General features: G+C 40.4%; 2 gene segments (V, D, J or C); both read right to left on the bottom strand.

Annotated features, from left to right (window-relative positions):
* Nucleotides 1–8,244: 8,244 nt before the first annotated feature.
* Nucleotides 8,245–19,216, bottom strand: LOC123958715. The segment is given in 4 exon segments: nucleotides 8,245–8,443; nucleotides 9,839–9,994; nucleotides 18,873–19,035; nucleotides 19,171–19,216. Coding segments are annotated over 4 exon segments (564 nt in total).
* Nucleotides 14,836–15,342, bottom strand: LOC123987303. The segment is given in 2 exon segments: nucleotides 14,836–15,204; nucleotides 15,294–15,342. Coding segments are annotated over 2 exon segments (363 nt in total).
* Nucleotides 19,217–20,344: the final 1,128 nt, after the last annotated feature.

Here is a 20,344-nt window from a genome sequence, read left to right as displayed (position 1 = left end):
AACACAGGCAAATTCAATTTAATATATTCCATAGGACATACTACACACCCTACAGGTTACATAAACTTGACAGCAAAATTGCTTTAAATGTCAGAGATGAAAAGTGACCGATGGTGATCTTGTACCCAATGATAGAAGAATTTTGGAAACGTGTCATTGAATTAACCTCAAGGATAATAGGAAGTCAAATTGAATGTAATGGATCCTGGGGGACACAAGCTCTATTAAAGTGAACTACTACAAGAAATACTTTATCTTACTTGCAGTAAAGAAATGTATTCTAATTAACTGGAAATCTGAAAATTCACCATCAGTAAGACATTGGATTAATGAGCTTGTGTCTTATTGCACACCCGAAAAGATATTATATAATGTGAGAGGGAAGCATGCAGCCTTTAGAGGAATCTGGGGCCCCTTGCCTGGAAATCACCTCTGCTTTACGTATGATGCTTAAATTTCATTACACCCTCTATTGTAATGTTTTGAGAATGTCCCTGAATTTACAGAAATGAAAACTCTGGTAACTTTGCTTTTATTGTAAACTATTAATCCTAAATATATTGTATTGATAACAATTTAATATACCATTATGTATATTATTGTGTAATTGCAACAAAGACAAGATCATTATTGCTATTTTTCATATAAATACTAACATAAATCATTCATAATTTAAACATCTTTATTAAAATCAGCATTGCAATAACAAGAGAAATGCAGTAACAGCCAGGATCATGTAAATACAATGAAAATCTAAGTTTTCTGGTTTACATAAAATACATTTAATGGTTTCAGTGTTTACAGACTCCAGTGGAGCAGCTCCTTCAGGCTTCCTGCTGTTCATCTTGAGATCTACTTCTTGTCTGCTGAGATGAACTGACATGGACCGATAGAGCTGATGATGGTAAACACTTCATAGTCAAACTTTACTATTCAAAATGTGCTGAATCAATACCACTTCATTGTAATATCCAGTGTACATGAGCAGCAGGAGTGTTAAGCTTTAGTTCAGTCCAGGGTTCAAATGCCAGTTAAGATCATTGAGAACACCAGATCTGAGTGTCTCCTTTTAGAGACAGAGGAGAGAAAAACTTGACACTGACCGCCCTCTAGTGATTTTATAAAACAAACTGCAACAGTAATATGAATACTAAGAAAAAATAATTCATGCTTTGGCTCTAACAGCTTGTAATATGAGTACTGTAGGTTTTTGTACAGCTGCTCAACCAACTCCAGTCACTGTGAGTCTCGAGCACAATAATAAACAGCAGAATCTTCAGTCTTCAGGCTGTTCATCTGCAGATACACCTGCTGTCTGCTGTTGTCTCTGGAGATGGTAAACCGGCCTTGAACTGACTGAGAGTAGTAGATGTAGCTACTACCATCATGATATATCCAGGCAATCCACTCCAGTCCTTTTCCAGGAGCCTGCCTGACCCAGGCCATGTGGTAGCTGCTGAATGTGAATCCAGAGGCTGTACAGGTCAATCTGTGGGATTCTCCAGGCCTTTTAACCACTGGTTCAGATTCTGTCAGAGTCTGACCATCAACACCTGTTAAGAGGATATTAAAACATCAAGTGAAATAAAATGCTGAAACAAATAAAACTTAAGTTAAGACATGTGAAGATCTTCACCTGCCCAGCAGACAGTTAAAAGCAGCAGTCCTGTCCTATAGTCCATCATGTTAAACTGTGTGTCCACTGTTCTCTGTCATCCTCTCTGCAGTCAGATAAGTAGAGGTGGAAGACATCTGAGTTTTGCATTGACTCCTCCTCACAGTGTGGAATTGGATTTGGCTTGGATCTCAGTTACTGTTGACTGTGAAACTGGAGAATCAATGTTTATTTTCATGAATCGTTCCTTTAAGAGTCCCTATTTCATGTTTCAGTACAATTTATGTAATACGTTGGCAAACACATCATTACCTTGGTTGCTTCATTAGAAGAGTCTGTAGATTTTGGCATCAGTTAATGAATGTTTCAAGTTTGTACACTTTTAGCATGCAGGTGCTTATAAAGGCTTGTGTGTTTGACATTTGCCTTTACACTAGTCTTTATAATGTGTACTTCCTTTGCTGTTATGACATGCTAATGTCCCCCCGTAACAAATAAAGCATCTAGATTAAATGTCAGCCATTAAACTTAACATTTAACCAACTCTTATTGGGGTTTGGTTTAGGATTATACAGATTCATCATATTTATACTACAGATTGGAAAAAAAACAAAACAAAAAAAACCCAACATTTTTTGAATTTTACTTGTTAATATGCATTTAGTTTGCAAATTAATTTAACATTGTGCCAAATTAGATAAATAGAAGACCTCTGTATTCAGTCAGTAACTATTCAGATTTTTCATAACTGACGGTCAGAAGTGTTAAAAAAAAAAAGGGATTGACTGAGACAACTGAATGTTCCCAGTAGTGCTGGTAAATAGTAGTTGTTTTTGTATGACTCCTGTTGTTGTCTTTCAATTTGGATCTCTGGCACAGTAATACACAGCTGTGTCTTCAGGCTGCACATTCTGTCCGTTCAGAGTCACTCTGGAGAACTCTAAGTCAATACTGTACTTGTTCTTTAGTGAATCTTTGTAGCTTGAAGTGCATCCAACACATGCGCTCCCAATCCACTCCAGTCCTTTCCCTGCAGGCCGTCTGATCCAAGCTGTCCAGAAGTTGCTAACAGAATAAGAGACCTGACAGGTGATGGTCAGACATTGACCTGGCTGTGTCAACTGTTCACACTTCACACCTGTTAAAAAAAGAAAATGTTTTGTAACAAATGATCAAGTTATACTGCAAAAGAAGAACTGCTGACTTTGACAAATCCAGAGAGACTTACATCCAGCTGCCAACAGCAGCAGCAGAGCTACAGAAAACATGGTTCATGTTGAAAGTGAGGTGCTGTGAACTCCACTGACAGCCTGATGGGAAGTTTTTATAGCAAGGAAAGGAGTAACAAGGAAGGTCACTGAGTTTGCATAGAATCAAGCACATGAAGCATCAATGTTGGTCTAACAGGAGCCAAAAGAAGAGTCTGTTTACTGTTATTATATCTGCAGAGTGAAAACATGCCTGGAAATCACCTCTGCTTTATATATATTTTAATTTCATTGCACATATTTAATTATAACTATCCTATTCTAGTAAATATTAATATGAATCATGCATAATGGAAAACATATTCATTAAAATAATATTGCTGCAAACAGAAATACAGTGACAGCAGCTGGGATCATGTAGATGGTATAAAAACTTAAGTCTGATGCTGCTGGTTTGAAGGTTTGCATAAAAGATGATGATGAATAATTTCAGCGTTTGCAGATGTCAAAGACATCGTTTCAAGAGGAAAAGAGCTGCTCAGGAACTGAAAAGTGTGTGACTAAATGCAAAAAACATTTTTTTCTATATTAGAAAACAAATTAAATAGTTCATGCATTTATATTTTACTTTCTGTGATTGAAAAAAAAAACACTTCAATATGCTGTCGTACTTTTCTGTTGAAAATGTGCTGAATCAAGTTAACACATGACTTTTGTTTAGGGTATCACAGTAATCAGTGTACATGTTAAGCTTTAGTTCAGTCCAGGGTTCAAGTGTCAGTTAGGATCAATGAGAACAGCAGATCTGAGTGTCTCCTTTTAGAAAGTTGACACTAACTGCCTTCTAGTGATTTTCTGAAAGAAACTGCAACATTTTTTGTCACTCTTTAGATTCCACATAATTTACAGACAATAATGTATCTAAATTTGTATAGATGTATGCAAATGTTTGTTTTTTGCAGTAGATTAATTTCAGCAACCATAGTGTTGTGCTGTCTTTGGCCTTTCATGAACAAGGGGTGGTGGTGGTGGTAAAGAAGACACATGACTTTAGTGTGAGTAACCCGGGTTCTATTCCCCACTGACACATCCACCAATGTCTACCTGATCAACACACTTAGCCCCTAGTTGCTCCAGAGGCGTGCGACCTCTGATATATTTATAGCAATTGTAGGTCGCTTTGGATAAACGCGTTAGCTAAATGAATAATCACCACTTGGAACCTTCCACCCCCTATCTTAAAGTGGTACTTTCCTTCCCCCTCTTAGTGGTGTTTCCACCAAAGTACAGGGGACTTTTAAGTCCCCAGATCTCTTTTCATGGAACTAAAAGGTTCCTTCAATCATTTGTTGTGTGAATTTCCACTGTGGTCTAAAGACCTGCAAAGATTAGGCTAAAACCAGCTGACAGGCTGTAGGCCTGTACGCCGTTCAAAGCGATGCACACACATCATTATTTAGTAACCACTATCCATAAGCCATCCATCCATCTTCATCCGCTTATCCGGGATCGGGTCGCGGGGGGAGCAGCTCCAGCAGGGAACCCCAAACTTCTCTTTCCCGAGCCACATTAACCAGCTCTGACTGGGGAATCCCGAGGCGTTTCCAGGCCAGTGTGGAGATATAATCTCTCCACCTAGTTCTGGGTCTTCCCCGAGGCCTCCTCCCAGCTGGACGTGCCTGGAACACCTCCCTAGGGAGACGGGAGGCATCCTTACCAGATGCCCAAACCACCTCAACTGGCTCCTTTCAACGCAAAGGAGCAGCAGCTCTACTCTGAGCTCCTCGCGGATGGCCGAGCTTCTCACCCTATCTCTAAAGGAGACACCAGCCACCCGCCTGAGGAAACCCATTTCGGCCGCTTGTACCCGTGATCTCGTTCTTTTGGTCATGACCCAGCCTTCATGACCATAGGTGAGGGTAGGAGCGAAAATCGACCGGTAGATCAAGAGCTTTGCCTTACAGTTCAGCTCTCTTTTCGCCACAACGGTGTGGTAAAGCGAGTGCAATACTGCCCCTGCTGCTCCGATTCTCCTGCCAATCTCCTGCTCCAGTCTCCCCTCACTCGTGAACAAGACCCCGAGGTACTTCAACTCTTTCACTTGGGGTAAGGACTCATTCCCTACCTGGAGTTGGCACTCCACCGGTTTCCTGCTGAGAACTATGGCCACAGATTTAGAGGTGCTAATCTTCATCCCAACCGCTTCACACTCAGCTGCAAACCGATCCAGTGAGAGCTGAAGGTCATGGACCGATGATGCCATCAGGACCACATCATCCACGAAAAGCAGTGACGAGATCCCAAGCCCCCCAAACGGCATTGTTCCTCTTCGATCTGAGGTTCGACAATTGGCCGAACCCTCTGTTCCAGCACCTTGGAGTAGACTTTACCGGGGAGGCTGAGAAGTGTGATACCCCTGTAATTGGCACACACTCTCTGGTCCCCCTTTTTGAACAGGGGAACCACCACCCCAGTCTGCCACTCCTTGGGCACTGTACCCGACTTCTACGTAATGTTAAAGAGACGTGTCATCCAAGACAGCCCCTCCACAGCCAAAGCTTTTAGCATTTATGGGCGGATCTCATCAATCCCTGGGGCTTTGCCACTGTGGAGTTGTTTGACTACCTCAGTGACTTCCACCAGGGAAATTGACGAGAATCCCCCATCAGCCTCGAACTCTGCCTCTACTAAAGAGGGCGTGTCAGTCGGATTTAGGATTTAAGTGTTCCTTCCACCGCCCAATTACCTCCCCATTTGAGGTCAACAGGGTCCCATCCTTACTGTACACAGCTCGGACGGTTCCCTGCTTCCCCCTCCTGAGATGGTGGACAGTTCTCCAGAAACACTTTGGTGCCGACCGAAAGTCCTTCTCCATGTCTTCTCCGAACTTCTCCCACACCCGCTGCTTTCCATCTGCCACAGCAGAGGCTGCAGTCCTTCAGGCCCGTCGGTACCTTGCAACCGCCTCTGGAGTCCTCCGAGACAACAAATCCCGGAAGGCTTCCTTCTTCAGTCGGACGGCTTCCTTCTTCAGTCGGACGGCTTCCCTGACCACCGGTGTCCACCGCCCCTTGAGGCACCTAAGACCTTGAGACCACAGCTTTCCGCTGCAGCTTCAGCAATAGAGGTTTTGAACATTGCCCACTCATGTTCAATGTCCCCAACCTCCACATGGATGCCAGAAAAGCTCCGCCGGAGGTTTGAGTTGAAGATGTCACGGACAGGGGCCTCCTCCAGACGTTCCCAGTTCACCCGCACTACCTGGATAAAACCATAAAGTTCTTATACCGTCAGCAAAGAGAAAGCAACACAAAAATAAAATTGTGACAGTTTGAAAGGTTATTAAAACATTTCCAGCCGACAAGAGCTGCAGATCAGCTGCAGCTCTTATCTCTCATCTTTTTTTTTAACGTGCTTTATTACCTGCTCTAATGTCTTTGTAGAAGAGGGGACCAGCCCCAGCTCTGATTGATGATGATGAAAACTTAAAACAACAACTCCGGCCCCAGTATTTAGCGTAGCTCCATCAGCTGTTCGCTGTAAACACACCGCTGCACGTTGGCTGCTATTTCCGAGCAATGAATTTAATGCTGATGTTCGATCTCATGCGGACATCAGTGCTGCTATCTGACTGCTAACTGTGATTTATCGGTTTGCAAACAACGATGGAAAACAGAGGAGCAGTTGTAGAAAAACACAAGACATGTGTATAATGTCCCCCTTTTTTGCTAAATATTGCTCTCATTCACTTTAGCTACTGTTGGTCATGCCAATTAGGCCCAATTCAGAGCAAAACCACACACACACCACTATCTGGCAATAAAGAGTTCTTAACCGGAAATTCTGGACTATTTTGTGACTTGACCCAGCTCTTGGGTGGGTGGTGATTTCCTGAAATTACTTGGAAGAAGCCACAGTCAGCTCATCTCATTTCAGTCTTCTTGTGTTTTTTTCTATTTGTTTAATGTTCAGTAATAATATTCCTCAGGAACAGTTTACAAGACCTTGTATTACATGAAAAATTATATGTAATGTAACATATGGTATGGTAATAAACGTGCTATAAAAAAATGCTTTGCAATGTTCTACCAGCTCAAAGATGTGTCCTGTAGGAATTTGTACAGCTGCTCAACCAACTCTAGTCACCGTGGCTCTCGAGCACAATAATAAAAAGCAGAATCTTCAGTCTTCAGACTGTTCATTTGCAGATACACCTGCTGCTGTCTGTTGTCTCTGGAGATGGTAAACCGGCCTTGGACTGACTGAGAGTAGTATTTGCTGCTACCACCAGTATCAATCCAGGCAACCCACTCCAGTCCTTTTCCAGGAACCTGTCTGACCCAGTTCATATAATAGCCGCTGAATGTGAATCCAGAGGCTGTACAGGTCAATCTGTGGGATTCTCCAGGCCTTTTAACCGCTGGTTCAGATTCTGTCAGAGTCTGACTATCAACACCTGTTAAGACAAACAAGAAAATAATCACTTGCTGTAAGCTAACAGATTTAACTCAAGATCAGAGAAAATCTTCCCTGGACTTTAACATTACTTTATCAATGAATTAAATTTTAATAGAAAAATAACAAATAACACCTTACCAGAAGTAAGGTAAGTAGGCTTGAAGGTTTTATTATGTTACAATGTTGATTACGTGTTCAGTCAAATTATTTTCAGAACATCAGGGGAAAGAAAACCCCTGTAGGAAAAAAAATGAAGTAAACTGTTAATATTGTGATAATATTAAAAGAAATTATTCAGTCAGACAAATAAACTCTTTTGTTTTCTGTAAAGCAAAAGTTCCAGTGAAAAATAAAAGGTTTATCATCTCTGCAAAACAGCTTAGTGTTGCATTGACTCGTCTTCATAGGGAGGACAGAGTTTGGCCTTCTGTTTGTTGGACTTGGAAAACAATAATGTACAATCTAAATTTGAAACTTGAATTGTCTTCAAAAGTTAAATGTTGTGTTTTATAAAGTGATCCCCCAACAAACAACTTTAAACATACTCACTAATGAATTATCATGAAACTAAATCTTGACCTTGCCAAAACACGAGGTTATGTTTTGTGTTTACCCATCTTAATCTGACTGTAGGTCCACAAAGAGATTTTAATAATACAGTAAGGAAAAATCTGACACACATACAGTTCAATTCTAACACAATATTTTTATTATTATTATTAATCAGTATAAATAGCAGTCAGACAGAGAAGAATCTTTTTGGAAAATGCCTATTAATATAATTATTATGATATACTAAACCATATTATATTGCACTTTACTTTTTCAGTGTTTCTGTTTCTGTATTTAACAGTGAGCTGGTGTTGAAGTCATTAGTGGTCTGAGGGCTCCTCCTCTGGTGGCTTCATGTTACAAGTGTTCAGGCACTGAGGGATTTTTGTTCAGGTCTACTGCTGGTTTGTGTTATTGTGGATGTCTGGCACAGTAATACACAGCAGTGTCTTCAGGCTGCACATTCTGTCCGTTTAGAGTCACTGTGTTGCTGGAAGAGTCTGTGTCGATACTGAACTTGTTCTTTAGTGAATCTTTGTAATATGTTGTCCATCCAAACGTGCCCTTCCAATCCACTCCAGTCCTTTCCCTGCAGGCTGTCTGATCCAACCTGTGTGATGGTTGCTAACATTGTGCAGACCACTTTACCACTTTTTGAAGGTCGCTATCTCGTCTCAGAATCTAACCGCATTTCTGCTCAGTCTTGTCACAGTCTCAAACATATTGGATATTTTTTATTTCAATACCAGTCAATACCACAACTTTTGTGGTCTGTATTTTAAACAATGCAGCCGCATCTTTTAATAGACAAGCTGCTTTGTGATTTTAACTTGCCTCACCAACTTGTTTGATGGATTTTAGATGTTTTACTGTAACTGTTCGAGAGCAGAGGGTCTTTGTAAATGGTTGTTCTTCACTTTCCATATTCATCTCCACAGGTGCATCCTTTCACCCCTTCTCTTTATTAGGAAGCCCCCAGGAGAGCAGCTATTTGGTTAGGGTTTCTGATCACACTGCATTGTTGTCACTTCTCCAAAGTCCAGTATCTGCACACGGGAAGGCCCTGACTGATTTTATCGCCTTGTTTGAATACAGTTTGCTTAACCTAAATGTTTTTTAAACAAAATAATTAATTATTGAGGCAGAAGTTAGCAGTTGGTGCAGTGGTTAGCACTGTTGCCTCGCAGCAAGAAGATTGTGTATTCGAACCCCGGTTGCCCTGGCCTTTCTGTGTGTATGTTTGTATTTCAGTTCTTTTTTTCAGTTTGTATGTTCTCCCCGTGTCTGTGTAGGTTCTCTCCGGGTGCTCCGGTTTCCTCCCACCGTCCAAAGACATCCGGCCTAGGTTAATTGTTGACTCTAAATTGTCCTTAGGTGTGAATGTAACTGGTTGTTTGTCTATGTGTGGCCCTGCGATGGACTGGCGACCTGTACAGGGTGTACTCCGCCTTCCACCCGATGTCAGCTGGGATGGGCTCCAGCCCCCCGTGACCCTGTATGCAGGATAAGTGGTTGATGATGGATGGATGGATAATTAATTATTGACTTTAGGCGAAACAGAGATGCTTCTTCAGAGAGCATCATACATAATGACAAGCAGGTAATAGAAATACTTGGGCACTCCCTTTGATGACCATCTTAAATTTGATATAATCGCAGCGGCTATTGTGAAGCATCAGTAACAGAGAATTGTCAGAGAAAGTCCCTCTCTGTCAGGCCAGTCATCCTGTGTCGATTTTAACAGTCTTTCATTGAGATCCTCAACTACTGGTATTTTATTATCATTTATTCAGGTTCTGGTTGCACATGTTGATCAAAACCATAGAAAAAAAGGAAGCCAAAACCACAGCAACAGCTGTTGCTTTCACATGTGTGTGTTTTTAGAGTCACTGTCATTCTCTCCTTAGTTAGTGTCATCTGACTTCATATCTTCTACTCCCACCTGTAGGTCTTTGTAAACAAATGTTCTGAGGAGTTTTTGTAAAGTCTCTCTGCTTCTTTTAACCAGTGTGTGTCTTTGGCACAGTAATACACAGCAGAGTCTTCTGGGTTTAAGTTGGACAGTCTCAGATAAGCTATGCTGTTGCTGTTATCTCTGGTGACTTCTAATCGTCCTTGCACACTGCTGGCATAATCTGTTCCACTCGCATCGCTGTAAACACGTCCAATCCATTCCAGTGCTTGAGGATATCATGGGGAGGGAGGGGCTCATGTACAGGCTCTCTGTTAGAGTTTAATTTTACTGAATCATTTATTTTGTATTCATGGCTTTAATGTAGCTGTAACTGATCAATGCTGGACATGATATCACATCAGAAAACAGACATTTTGAAACAGCAGACTATTCATTGATCTAGTTATAAGTGAAAGATAAATTGATTTATTGATTTATATATGTTTTGTTACTGTAAACACAAGTGAGGCTTTTAAATGTTTCAGTATTAAAATTGTGGCTGTCTAAAGCTACAGACACTTGGAGCCTCAAGAGGAAATGAACTACTTAAGAACTGAAACCTGTGTGACAATATGCAGAACAACTAATTACTGTAGTTCACAGGAAAATATCTGCTGGTTGACCTGTCAAATAATGTATATGAAAGTGCTCTTTTATCCATCCATCCATCGTCAACCGCGTCGCGGGGGGCTGGAGCCTATCCCAGATGACATCGGGCGAAAGGCGGGGTACACCCTTGACAGGTCGCCAGTCCATCGCAGGGCCACACATAGACAAACAACCGCTCACACTCACATTCACACCTAAGGACAATTTTAGAGACACCAATTAACCTAGCCTGCATGTCTTTGGATGGTGGGAGGAGTGCTGTTTTATATCACACTTAAATCTTAGATTAGACATTTGAAACCATTGGATTACACAAATGCAATTTATTGTTCAGCTAATGTCTTCTCAGAGGAGTTGTTTAATGAAGCTCTGTTATGGAATAAGCAAAATGTGCCCATTAAGAAAAATTTTCTGTTTAGAAATGTTTTCCAAATCAAAGAGTACCGGTTCTCGCAAAGTGTTTTTTGTTACTCTACTGTATCATTTTCATCAACTACTACTTAAAGTAATGACATTTATTAACTGAAACACTTGTGTTAAAATGAGTACTGTACAATTTTATACAGCTGCTTAACTGAGCACAATAAATAACAACAGAATCTTCAGACTGTTCATCTGCAGATACACCTGCTGTCTGCTGTTGTTTCTGGAGATGGTAAACCGCCATGGACTTATTGGGAGTAGTATTTGCTGCTACCGTCACTATCGATCAAAGCAAGCCACTCCAGTCCTTTTCCAGGAGCCTGCCTGACCCAGCCCATGCTGTAGCTGCTGAATGTGAATCCAGAGGCTGTACAGGTCAGTCTGTGGGATTCTCCAGGTCTTTTAACAGCTGGTTGAGATTCTATCAGAGTCTGACCATCAAAACCTGTCAACAACTTCTCTCTAGTGTTTGGTGTACAGCATGGTAATTTTCATAAAATATCAACATAAACTTCAAATCAATAATGTCAACACAAATATTTATTTTAACGCTACATATTGTTCCTGTGCCATACAGTGTTTTTGTCATTATTTTTCACTCCCATATTGTGACCGACTTTAGAAGTCAATAAATATTTACACGAATGTGGCTGAAATGTGTACATGTAGTATTTATTTTATTCATACCTGGGCAAATAATTTCAGCAGTGTTTGCTGTCATTGGCTGTTTTGTAAAGTGACATTTTTAATTATGTGTTTATCGTTTTTGCTTAATGATGATCTTTATCAGGGCCAATTTTCATTATTTTCTTAACAACAACAACAAAAGTTGATGACAGAATTAAATGAAAACAAAAGTCTTTCTCATGATCGATAAGCACAGTGAGAATGAGTACTGTAGGTTTTTGTACATCTGCTCAACCAACTCCAGTCACTGTGAGTCTCGAGCACAATAATAAACAGCAGAATCTTCAGTCTTCAGACTGTTCATCTGCAGATACACCTGCTGTCTGCTGTCGTCTCTGGAGATGGTAAACCGGCCTTGAACTGACTGAGAGTAGTAACTGCTGCCACCATCATGTCTGACAGTGGAAATCCACTCCAGTCCTTTTCCAGGAGCCTGTCTGATCCAGTTCATCCAGTAGCTGCTGAATGTGAATCCAGAGGCTGTACAGGTCAATCTGTGGGATTCTCCAGGCCTTTTAACTGCTGGTTCAGATTCTATCAGAGTCTGACCATCAACACCTGTTAAAAGGATAAAAAAGAATTAAGTGAAATAAGCTGCTGAGACAAATAAAAGCCAGTAAAGTTAAGATCAGTGAAGATCTTCACCTGCCCAGCAGACAGTTAAAAGCAGCAGTCCTGTCCTATAGTCCATCATGTTAAACTGTGTGTCCACTGTTCTCTGTCATCCTGTCTGCAGTCAGATAAGTAGAGGTGGAAGACATCTGAGTTTTGCATTGACTCCTCCTCACAGGGATGAGAAAACTGTAGTGGAATACGTGCTGTGAAAACTTAATGTTAAAAATTAATGTCCAAGAGTCAACAACTGTTCTGACGTCTGTCTGACATGTTTTAATTTGTGTAGGCTCAGAAAAAGCTTCTTTTTTCAGGACTCTGCTCTGACCTCTGTATATCCTCAGCTTCGTTAGCACATCATCTTCTGTGAATACTTCCCTTTACCTCCCTGCACATGTGCATATTTGCATTTATGACAATGTTCATTTTTGTATACTGAAAAATTGCACACACCACCTACACACTTGGTTGTTATTCAGTTTAGCATTTTAGCATATGAGCAACATATTAATAATATTTTATCTAGAACTGTTTATACTATTTATATTGATACTTATGCCAGCAGTACCAGAGCTACAGAGAACATGTTGAAGTTGAAGCTGAACTAATTTGAACAACATTGACATGAGTAACATTTTTTTTGGCATATTGTTATCATTTTAAATTTGATTAAAATCAGTTAAAGTGTGTCTCCTCAAGTATTCAGAATAGAAAAATACTTTTTTTATTTAAAGAACATTTTGTATAAAAGAGCTTATATAGACTTAAAAGTCAACAAGATGGTTAATTTAACAAAGTTGTAGTGCTGCTGTTTTTTTTTTAATATAAAAATGTCTTGAATACTATACAATACATTGTTTAAAGCAAAGTTTTCACTGCAGATGAATTATGTTGTAATTGACTCTTTGCTAAGCCTTGCCCCGAATACACAGTTGGCCAATCACAGCGCAGTAAAGGACTCGCTCTATCTGGGGTCCGACGCTTTCATGGCTGTGCTCCATTGGCTCTAATGCAAAAGTAGTCATTTTCTAGGTTTATTTTACTGTATTTTTCCAAGATATGGTCATATGTTGTTCCTGGGGCACTTGCAATAATTACAGTCGCTACCCAGAGAGGTTAAAAGGAGTATGATTTATTCCCTTTCCAAAACCTAAAACAAACCCAGGAAAATGCAGGCTGTGGATTGTTCTTAATGTAATGTTAGTTAGCTCATGCTACATTACTGCTACCTAACTTGACCGAAATTACTACTAAATGTAACATTATATAGCCCTACTGTTCTGCTTTTTAATGATTTTAATATCGATTAGAGACCTGCCCAGCTATACAGGAACAGTGCTGATCCTTAATATTGCTGTCCTCTTTCTGAATAGTGCGGTGATGCAGTGGTTTACTTTTACTCTGTGTATTTGTGTTTTTCACCTCAGTTTGACAGCCTAAATGCAAACTTCAAATGCACAATACAACTGTAAAACTGTCTGCTTCTTTCTGAGATTTCTTTATCCAAAAATTAGACAATATTTCTCCAGGCAGTGACAGTGAATAGACAGTGGCAGTCCGACAGCTGCAGGTTGGGGCTGTGCTAAAATGCATTTGGGGTGTGTGGAGGCCTGTGGTTCGGTGCTCTGGATCTCTGGATCTGGTGCAAGTCTGCGCGCTGGGTCAGGCCCAGTTCACATTTAAGGCTATTCATGGCTTGGCTCCTGATTATATTTTAGATATTTTAACTCCGTATGAGCCTTCCCGTGGCCTAAGATCTTCTGGCAAGGGCCTCCTGTCTGTTCCTGGAGCCAGAATAAGAACAAAAGGTGACCGAGCATTTGCTGTCAGGGCCCCCAGGCTCTGAAACGACTTGCCTGAGGAAATTAGATCTGGCAGGGTCGGCTTCTTGTTTCAAATCTCTTTTAAAAACTTACTTTTACCGGAAAGCCTATCCAGATTTTATCTGAGCTGCCACTCGTTTTACTTTTGCTGCCCTACCGTTCTTATCACTTTGTTTGATTGTCTTATCTTCCTTAAATCCTACTGAACATATTTGTTATACTTTATTGTGATCCTTGTTCTTATATTCTGTATTTTATCCCCCTGTATCTTATTACCCACGTGGTTATTTGTTTTTGTATTTTATGTGTGATTTGTTGTGAAGCACTTTGTACTTTGTTTGATAAGTGCTATATGAATAAAGCTTATTATTATTATTATTATTATTATTATTATTCCTTGCCCCAGGGGTCCTGGTGTGGGGACCCAGGGACCTCGGGCTTCTGCACATGTCCGAGGCGGGTGGCATGTCCTTGGACCTTGGATCATTGGTCCCCTCTCCTCAGTGGGGCCCTCTTCAAGGCATGCAGTAGTTCCAGGGGCGCATGGCCAGTGTTGTCGTGGTGGGTCTTGGCCCACTCCTGTAGGGGTGGGTGTCTGGGATTTTGGGTTCACTGAGCCCGGGTGCCGCTGGCTCTACTGGCGTTTTGGTGGGCTGGGCCACCACCATTTTTTTTGGACGATGCCAATACCATTTGTGTACATGTGATCTTTATTGTGTTTTTTTACATTTCTTTAATGTTTAGTACTTACTTTATAGAAACACTCTTCAGGACTTTCTATAATGCATCACTAAAAATATGAATAAAAAATATATTCAATAAAACAATATAGAAAACATAGAATTTGCTATGTATTATGAATACTAAGAAAACATTATTCATGCTTGGGCTCTAACAGCCTGAAAGATGAGTCCTGTAGGTTTTTGTACAGCTGCTCAACCAACTCCAGTCACTGTGAGTCTCGAGCACAGTAATAAACAGCAGAATCTTCAGTCTTCAGACTGTTCATCTGCAGATACACCTGCTGTTTACTGTTGTCTCTGGAGATGGTAAACCGGCCTTGAACTGACTGAGAGTAGTATTTGTTGCTACCACCGCTACTGATATATGCGACCCACTCCAGTCCTTTTCCAGGAGCCTGTCTGACCCAGTTCATATAGTAGCTGCTGAATGTGAATCCAGAGCTTGTACAGGTCAATCTGTGGGATTCTCCAGGCCTTTTAACCACTGGTTCAGATTCTGTGAGAGTCTGACCATCAACACCTGTCAAGAGGAGAAAAACGCATCAAGTGAAATAAGCTGCTGACATCAATAAAAGATATGTAATAAATAAGATCAATGAAGCTCTTCACCTGCCCAGCAGACAGTTAAAAGCAGCAGTCCTGTCCTATAGTCCATCATGTTAAACTGTGTGTCCACTGTTCTCTGTCATCCTCTCTGCAGTCAGATAAGTAGAGGTGGAAGACATCTGAGTTTTGCATTGACTCCTCCTCACAGGGAGAAACTGGATTTGACTTGGATCTCAGTTATTGTTTGCTGAAACTGGAAAATAAATGTTTATAAATGTTTAATCTCATTTTTGACAAACACATTACTAAATTATTAGGCACAGTCTGTATCATGTCTGTCACAACAGTGTATCTGTTTTACAATAGCCCCAAATTAGTAATTTAAATTACATTTTATTAGGGAAAAGACAATCAAATAAAACCTTAACAAAAATGTCTATATGTTATACTGTTGATTTTTTCACAAAGTGTTCATAAGTCAAGGATACTGTGAAAGAAAACCCCAATTGGAATTAAGTGAAAAAAACATTTTTAATTTTTTTTATTATATAAGATTTATAAATTCAGTAGATGTGAACAAATAATTTATGGGTAGTGTGATGCAGGTTTTCCCAAGTCATGAAAGGGTCAATTGCTGGAGTTACAATAAGCCAAAGGTGACAGCCAGGAAGGAAAGGTGGAGGACATCTGAGTTTTGCATTGACTCCTCCACACAGGGAGTATGTGGCTGTGTCAGGTCTGGTATTCAGTTTTTGTTTGGTGAAAATGGAAAATGACTGATTCCTGTAATTGACTGGTGATTGATCCCGCTTCTAGTCCAGTCTTATCTGTGATTGGCTCCAGCCCCCGCGATCAACATTAAGCAGGTTTCGTTTGTTGATGTTTTGAGGTCTTTGCCACTTTCTCTTACAGGGAGTTTAAATGTGATAAAAACGGTGTTGCTGCCCGGGTTCATGTAATTGTTAAAAATATATTCCAATTAAGCATTCGTTGATATGTTGGATATGGATCACTTCTGAGTTTTGCACTGACTCCTCCTCACAGGATGAATGTTTACTGTACATGAGCCATTCTTCCAAAAGTCCCTCTCTCATGTTTAAGTATAATTTGTGCAATAGGTTGATAATTGTTCATTCTTTAGTGTGGGAAACCAAACACACGACTTCCCAGAGGAAAAATCTTTTGCTCAGAATAGTCTTTTCTTTGACTCTTGAGAAAACACTAAGATCTCAATAGTATATCTTTTTGAGATAAAGCAGTTGGGAGCTCTGGGGAGATGTTTGTGAGCTTGATTGCATCACATCACTGTCTGTGCTTGGAGAACCATGCTGGAGGTTCTCAGAGCTGGATTTGAACCCCACTCATGCTGTTCAAAGGGCAACACGGGGTGCAATGGATAAGACACATGCTTTTGGTGTGAGAAACCCCGGTTCAATTCCCCACTGTGACCCATCCACCATTGTGTCCCTGAGCAAGACACTTAACCCCTAGTCTCTCCAGAGGCGTGCGACCTCTGACATGTATAGTGTTATGGCAGACTAGGGGAAAAGGCCTCAAGATCAGACTCAGGGCAGGTTTCAATCCAGGAATTCAGAGTTTATTGAAAAGTGGGGTGTGAGCAGAGCAGAGGGCAGACCAGGGAAAGGAGACCAGCAGGTGAACCTCCGGGCAGGCGGAGAGCTGAGTGAGGCAGTGGCAGGATTTCCAGGTAGGCGGTGGGCTGAGTGAGGCAATGGCAGGATTTCCAGGCAGGCAGTGAGCGGGGTATGGCAGCGATCCTGAGCACAGGGAGACAAGGTTAGTGATCTTGAGATAACAAACAACAGTATATCAACTACAAGGCTAGTTGGCCACAGCACAAATACCACTGAGGTAAATTGACAATCTGGCGACGAGCAAGGTGAAGAACCGGGTTGATATACTGCAGAGTCTTGATTAGTGGAATGTGGATCAGGTGTGCGGGTGGAGTGCCAGGCCCAGAGTGAGAAGCCACACCCAGACAACACAGAGACAGACTAACAGGAGACACAGGGAGGGGAGAGAACATGGACACAAGGGGTCAGGATGTAGAGCTGCAGACTCACAACATATAGCAATTGTAAGTTGCTTTGGATAAAAGCGTCAGCTAAATGAATAAATGTAAATGTAACTCTGTCGCTGCGCCATCCATCTTAAATTAATAATGAACGACTTATTGTCATTAAATAGAGTACAATTTTCCTTTACTTAAAAGAGGAGAAATACCATATCCACATTTAAAGTCCTAAAAATTCTACTCAAGTAAAAGGTATAAAAGTATTCCATAGTAAATGTACTTAAGTATCAAAAGTAAAAGTGCTTATTCTGTATGACATGATACATGTTGTATCTCAGTTCTTGCGTGCATTCGGTCATTAATCAATTAATCTCTAAACATCATGTCAAAGTATTGGGCATTCCAGTTAGGCTGGCTGTGACCTTAACAAATTGGAAAACATGACATTTGAAAGTGCATTATTTTCAATGTCAAACTGTATTTTATTTTTCTCAGTAACTTGTAACATATAATTAACAATAAATACAATAAGGATTTGAGATTAAGGGGAGTAAAAGTACAAACCCCCATAAAAAGAAAATACTCAACATTTGATGTAAGTAAAGTACTAAGTGTGGTCACTAAGACAAAAATGAGAAATATCTTGGAGCTTTTTTTCTATTCCACATTCTGGAGACTGAAATTACTCTTATTTAAGATACTGTAGATATCTCATCTTTTAATCAGAGTAAGACAGAGATGAGTTTTTTGCTCCTGAGGCCAATATGAGAAAACTGAGACATATTTGAGAAGAATCATGAGATCCCAGGAGTCATAGAGTTTTCTTTGGGCTCCTTCTCTGATCTCATGAACAGCAAACCCAACGCTTGGTAGGTTAGGTAGATGGTAAAACATGGTAAAGTAGATTGAAGTTGATTTCAGCTCTTAGTGTTGAATGTTGGTTGTTTTAATGGAAATGTTAACCTTTCAGATCAATTTGAGAAGTGTCTATGATCATGTTCTACATTTTATTGTGTGTCATGTAGTCTGGGGCACTGGTCTTGGTCTTGACTTGGTCTTACCCTGCCTTTGTATCGGTCTTGACATGGTCTCAACTAGAGCCGTTCCTGACCTCCCTGGGGCCCTAAGCAAAATTTTGTTATGGGGCCTAGTATTTGTTGCTACTACTCCAGCTGATAGTTGTAAATCACTCCAGTCCCTTTCAGCAGCCTGTTTGATCCAAGCATTCTAATGGCCAAACCCTGAATATATGCAGGTCAGTCTGTGGGATTCTCCAGTCCTTTTAACCACTGACTGTCTGTGTTTGACCCCCAGTACCTATTGACCGTTGTATGTTGATTGAAACTATACAAAAAAGGAAGTCAGAAACCACAACAGCAACTGTTGCTTTCATAGTTTTCACCTGTGTGTTTTTAGAGTCAGTGTCATCTGACTTCATGTCTTCTACTGCCACCTGTAGGTCTTTGTAAACAAATATTCTGAGGACTTTTTGTAAAGCCTCTTTGGACAGTCTCAGATGCACCATGCTGTTGCTATCATCTCTACTGATTTCTATTTGTCCTTGCACACTGCTGGCATAAGTGTTACTACTGGCAGCAGAGAAGCCAACCCCAATCCATTCCAGTCCTTTTCCTGCAGGTTGTCTTACCCAGTGCATACTGCAGCAACTAAATGTGAAGCCAGATCCTCTGCAGGAGAGACTGAGACTCTCCCCAGGCTTCTTCACTACTGAACTAGAAGGAATGGACTCCATACTCTGACCTGTACAACCTGATGAGATGAAAGGAGAGAGGAACCAAAGAAGAAAGTGAGACAGTCATCTGGGAAGTTTTCTGGGATCACTGACTGACCATCAGTCGATGTTGTCTGATAAAAGATAAAACAGCAGGAAGCAGGAGAACTCACAGGGCAGAGAGAGAGCAACCAGCAGAAGAGTGAGTGTGTTGATCATCCTGAGGCTGGAGATGTGACCTCTGATGCTCCACACAAAGTACAAGAGCATTCAGCAGGACAGAAGTACACTGCACAGACTGAAGATTTGCATCAGGATATCACGGGGAGGGAGGGGCTCATGTACAGGAACTTTATTGTATAATTTATGTTTGTATTCATCCAACGAAGGTTAAAATCAAGGTCAACTGGACTTGGTTGAAGATACTGGAAGACGTTTCGTCCCTCATCCAAAGGACTTCTTCATGTTTGTATTCATGTTTTTATGTAGCTGATTGCCATCCATGTTGTATAAAATATCACATCAGAAAACATTTTCAGACAGAACTTTTACTTTTACATTTACTTATTTCTGATATAACTTGAAAAAAGATTATTGAATCATAAAAATGAAGGAATGTGGTAACAAACAGTTTATGAAGTGATCTGGTTATAATTGAAAGATAAATTGATTTCTTAATTTACAAGTTTGTGTTTATTTTATTTTGTTTCTATATTTAGAAACTTAAACCTGTGTGACGATATGCAAAAAACCAACAGCTGTAACGCACATGAAAAGGTCTGCTGGTTTGTCTATCAAATGATATATGTATATGGTATATGAAAGTGCTCTTATGTATCATGATTAAATCTAAGATTAGACGTTTGAAAACACTGAACTATAAATGCTGTTTATTGTTCAGCTACTTCTTGTTGTTTTAATGAAGCTCTGTGGAACAAGCAAGATGCAGATTTAGTAATCTTTAGTAATCTTCTACATTCTCTGCTTAGAAATATTTTTTCTGATCAAATATTCGTGTTTCTCACAAAGTGTTAGGTGAAACTGTACTGAATAATTTGAAGTAATGATATTAGTCATATGTGATAAATTCAGTAAAGATGAGTCCTGTATTTTGTACAGCTGTTCAAGTCTCTGAGTCTTAAGCACAATAATAAACAGCAGAATCTTCAGTTTTCAGACTGTTCATCTGCAGATACAGCTGCTGTCTGCTGTTGTCTCTGGAGATGTTAAACCGTGTGTCAACTGTTCTCTGTCATCCTCTCTGCAGTCAGATAAGTAGAGGTGGAAGACATCTGAGATTTGCATTGACTCCTCCTCACAGAGACGAGAGAGCTGATCTATAGTGTT

Source organism: Micropterus dolomieu, linkage group LG02, assembly GCF_021292245.1.
Source record: "Micropterus dolomieu isolate WLL.071019.BEF.003 ecotype Adirondacks linkage group LG02, ASM2129224v1, whole genome shotgun sequence".
NCBI lineage: Eukaryota > Metazoa > Chordata > Actinopteri > Centrarchiformes > Centrarchidae > Micropterus > Micropterus dolomieu.
The sequence above is the reverse complement of the archived record's forward strand: the minus strand, read 5'-3'. Positions and strand labels throughout refer to the sequence as shown.